The sequence below is a fragment of the Perkinsus marinus genome, assembly GCF_000006405.1.
Source record: "Perkinsus marinus ATCC 50983 genomic scaffold scf_1104296942060, whole genome shotgun sequence".
Classification (NCBI taxonomy): Eukaryota; Perkinsozoa; order Perkinsida; family Perkinsidae; genus Perkinsus; species Perkinsus marinus.
Genome location: NW_003212281.1, coordinates 118144 through 122468, shown reverse-complemented (window position 1 = coordinate 122468; position 4325 = coordinate 118144). Strand labels below are relative to the sequence as shown.

Below are 4325 nucleotides of genomic sequence, written 5' to 3'. Positions count from 1 at the left end.
GATTTCATGGGACCGTTAAAGGGTAGACGTCCTGGCTCGACTCTTCGTTACTACGAACTTGCGCTCGCCCTTAGGTGTTGTGCATCAACATCATCTGCTACACCCCATCCTCAATGACACGGATGTGACGATGACTACCAACCTCAAGGTTGGTATCCTAAACCTTCGCTGTGCGTAATATGATTACTCGTTTTAGGTTGGCCAATCGGTGACGGCGAGGGTACTCGCAATACTGGCAGACCCGTCGTCGCACACAAGGGCGGTGTACTTGACGTTGTTGCCTAACCTCGTACAGTGGAAGGGTATTAAGAGCCAAGTAGAGGCTGGCACGACCATTGAGGTGGGGTTAGTTCTGGAGGGAGTGGTATGAAAATGCTTCTTATTAGGCGGCTAGGGTTATAGATGTGATCCCGAAGGACTGCACGCGGTTCGTTGCAGGAGGGAATCTCATGGTTGCTCATGCTACTCGATGCAGTCTGCCATATAGGCAGCCCGGCGCTGTCGGGAAGAAGACTGATGTCAGGGCTCTGGGGAGTAATCTTCTAGAGATGTCTGTACAGGTCGGTTCCGTACTTCTCTAGGGAGTGCCGGATTGTCTCTGTAGGTCAGCGCGGAGGAGAAGGTCCTGGCAGCCTCTGTAGTGAATCTTCAACAAGTTTCGGCTGGTATGGTATTCGATAAAGCAGTGATTGAGCACTTCGACAACGAGAAGGGCCTCATCGTCAGCCTCAGTGATTTCGTTACTGGAAGGGTTCCGAAGGAGCAATGCACCGACCAGGGTAATCAGAGGAAGCTTCCTAAAAGATATGCGGAGGAGAAGGCGGAGATCCGCGTCAGGGTTCTCAATGTGGACCCTGTGAGGCGACAGGTAGTATTTTTTCGTACCACTCCTTTGGTAACTCGTCTCTGGCTTCCAGGTTACCCTCACAGCTAAGAAGTCCCTTGTCGGTCGACCGGATGAGGAGGCGCCGAGAGCCCTCATCAGAAACGCTGATGCGAGCGTGGGGGATGTTGTAGTCGGGTACGTGAGTAAGATACTTGACCATGGTGGCTGCATAGTGAAGTTCTTTGGTGAGGCATTCGGCTTGCTACCTATTGTCACGGAGGGCTGTGCTCACGAAGGAGCTCTTGTGAAGGTGAGGGTTGTGAGTAAGAACGACTCACCTAAGGGAACTAGGCTGAGGCTACAGCAAGTGAACAGTATGGAAGATTCTACAATGGGAGAGATTACTAAGGTTGGCGATGTCCTGGCAGTTGAGACCATTGAGGGAGCGGACAAGTGCAGTGGTGGTCGACAGTGTGTAAAGATCCGATGTGTGGGAGGTATGGACGTGTTAGTTCCAGTGATGCAGTTGGCAGACGATCCTGATATGGCAGTGGCTGTGATGGAGCGTGTTGAGAAAAAGGAAGATTTGCAACATTTCCCGCTCGCCAAGGTTCTAGTGACTGCTGTTATGAACGATGGTACGGTAGAGGGTACGTGTAAGCCGGTACTGGTCGAAGACGAGAAGTATAGGGAGCTCCTTGGCATCAGTCAGGAGGAGATACCCTCGAAGATTAAGGTGGGGGAAGGCCTTGTTGGTTTCGTGTCTAACGTGACCACCTTCGGTGCATTTGTTCGTGTCGGTGGGGTTACTGGTCTGGTACCGAAACCCAAGCTGGCAGAAGGCTTCGTTGAGGAGGTTTCTGAGGCGGTTGAGGTTGGCCAGACGGTCACTACTGCAGTGGTGTCGTCGGTTGATGCTGAGAGGAATATGTTCAAGATGGATATGCAACCTCGCGCGGTGGCGGCGGTCAGCGAATTATCAGCTCGGGAGGAGCTCAGGGCTGCGGCGAAGTTGAGGCTTGAGAAGTGGTTGGGGAGTGGTAGGATACCCCAGAGGGGACAGGTGGTCGATGCCAAGGTTGGCAAGAAGAAACCCTATGGATGGATGCTTGAATTGACTAAGTTCGAGGCTGCTGCTGGACTGTTATTGAAAATGGGAGTTGGGGAGTTGGAGAGTGGCAGTGATGTGAAGGTTAAGGTTGTTGACGTTGACGTCGTGAGATCTGTTGTGTACGCGTGCAAGATTGGAGAAGAGGCTAAAGCAGGTGGCAAGAGGAAGCACAGCGAGGGAGGTTCTGAAGTTGAGGGGAAGGTTATGTCTACTAGGGCTGGGTATACTACAGTGCTTACAAGCTCGGGAGGGATCTTGTTGGTCACTAGTGGGCCGAGAAGCCTTAATGTGGAAGATGCGGTTAAGGTTAGGACGGCCTCTGAGGAAGGGGTTGGTGTACTTGTTGATGAAAAACCAAAGGCTAAGAAGGCTCGCAAGACGCCGGGTGAAGGAGGGAACTTCGCAGCAGACGTGTCTGTTGTTGAGGATGTTGAGGAATTGGTTGAAGGGAAGGAATTGTCTATGGAGGTGTCTAAGGGGAACGTGGGTTCGATCCCAGCATGTTGCATTCTGTGTTATGGTAGGTTGTTGGTCACACTTCGACTCGAGTGATTATGGTCGCTGCACCTAATATCCGGGCTACAATGCATGTGGCTCATTGTCGTCCTGGTGTGGAAGGAGGCAAGCTGGCCAAAGAGTAAGAAATGCACTCGCTGAGAATCGATCTGGCGACCTCTATAATGATAACAGTGGAGACTAACCATGTGTGCAGGTACCCTGTTGGTTCGGTTGTTTCTGTGCGAGTGGTGGGTTCATCCCATGTGACGGCCTTCTCGGCTAGTGGTGCCAATCAGTGGAACATCAGCGTTAGAGATCCGAAGAAGGATAAGGAAGATTGCAAGGTAGGTGGCTACTTAGGAAGCTCGGTCGTTTTTACTCCATCGTCTTTTCCAGTTGTACAAGTGGAATGCAGCTTCCCTTTGTGCGGCCCCTTTGGTTGGTTGCGCCGTCTCTTCGGTGAACGACGATGAGATGTTCATCATGGTCGACATTCCTGGGGTGGAGATGAGCTCACATACGCAGTTGGAGGCTGGCAAGTTGGGCAATATGACTAAGGCGCAGAAGGCTAAGTATGTTGGTGTTATATGTTGTGGCTTGAACGGATCGATTATTATTTTCTAGATTTTTCCGCCAGCATCTTGGTGACCATGACGATACCTCCAGCAACTACTGCAAGGTGAGCTCACTGAGGGATTGCGGAATGATAATGATTCTTGGCTTTAGGTGATGCTGGGCAAGTTGCGTGCGGTGGACCTGCCCAAAGCTGTGGAGGAGTATAAGCCTGGACATCTGCTAAGTGATGAGGAAGTGAGGGCCTTCGAAGTGGTCACTAAGAAGAAGATAGAGCTCACTGCTGTGGAGGAGGTAATGATGTGAGAGATGGATGGTATGTAATTTAGAGCATCATCATTCAGGTGAAGGAGGGTTCTGTGGTTACTACCGCTCGAGTGTCCAGCCATAAGTCGGCTGCGATCCAGCGTATAGTGGAGCTCCCTGGTGGTCATAAGGGGAGGCTTCATGCTACTATGGCATGTGATGATTGGAGGGCAAAGTAAGGCTTGGAGGGTTTGAATCAGGGGTCTTCGGGTATTCGTATTGTATGGGTACTATGCGGCTAGAATGACTTTGTTTTGCCTTTAGTCCTTTGTCTCCGCTGACACCGGGAATGCTAGCACCGGCGTTAGTGGTGGTCAGCCTCGGTAGTGGCCGTACGCCTACTGAGCTCTGCCTCAAATCGATCAGCCGGGCTCATGTGAAGGGTCTTCCTAAGGGAGCCAAAGACCTCAAGGAAGGAGGGAAGGTGACGCGAGTTCAATCCCTGGCAGAGGCATTCCATGACGTTGTGTCAGGTCTCTGGATATGTAGCTAGCGTGAGCTCTTCGGGAGTCTTCGTCGCACTTTCACCGTGGCTGACCGGCCGTGTTTTGCTCGGCAACGTCGCGGAGCATCCGGTCACTCCTGAGGAAGCTGGCAAATTGTAATATGTACACGCGAGCTTACTCTTACCATCTGTTCTTGAACTTGTCCAGATATCCTGTGGGTACCTCTGTGAAGGACATAGCAATTACTTCAGTGGACGTGACGAAGAACAGGGTACGACGGAGCGAAAGTCATTGACTGTTTTTACTTGTCTTTTTTTAAGGTTGGTCTCGCAATTGTGAACAAAAGGATAAGAGTCAGATAACAGAAATTGAGGAGGGTGCTATTATGTACGGTCAAGTGTCTAGAAAGGACAAGGAAGGAAAGGGCTTATTCGTAAGGAGTTTGACTCTGGTCAGTTTGGTTGTGCATGTCATGAGGCACAGTTCGAATCTCGGGGACGGAGGTCAACATGGTCATTGCTCTGCTAAGACCTATTTGACGGCAAGGGGGATGCTAAGGCGTTGA

The 4325-nt window shown here is 51.2% G+C and overlaps 1 protein-coding gene across 1 annotated transcript; it reads left to right on the top strand.

Annotated features, from left to right (window-relative positions):
• Positions 1 to 6: 6 nt before the first annotated feature.
• Pmar_PMAR007149 (programmed cell death protein, putative) lies at positions 7 to 4122 on the top strand (the record flags this gene model as incomplete). Its single annotated transcript, XM_002781501.1, has 16 exons — positions 7 to 22; positions 75 to 148; positions 197 to 340; positions 387 to 560; positions 605 to 868; positions 918 to 2420; positions 2462 to 2574; positions 2650 to 2779; positions 2832 to 3007; positions 3060 to 3114; positions 3162 to 3302; positions 3353 to 3489; positions 3579 to 3738; positions 3788 to 3915; positions 3968 to 4031; positions 4081 to 4122. The coding sequence occupies 16 exons, from the start codon at positions 7 to 9 to the stop codon at positions 4120 to 4122; spliced, it is 3321 nt and encodes a 1106-aa protein (XP_002781547.1).
• Positions 4123 to 4325: the final 203 nt, after the last annotated feature.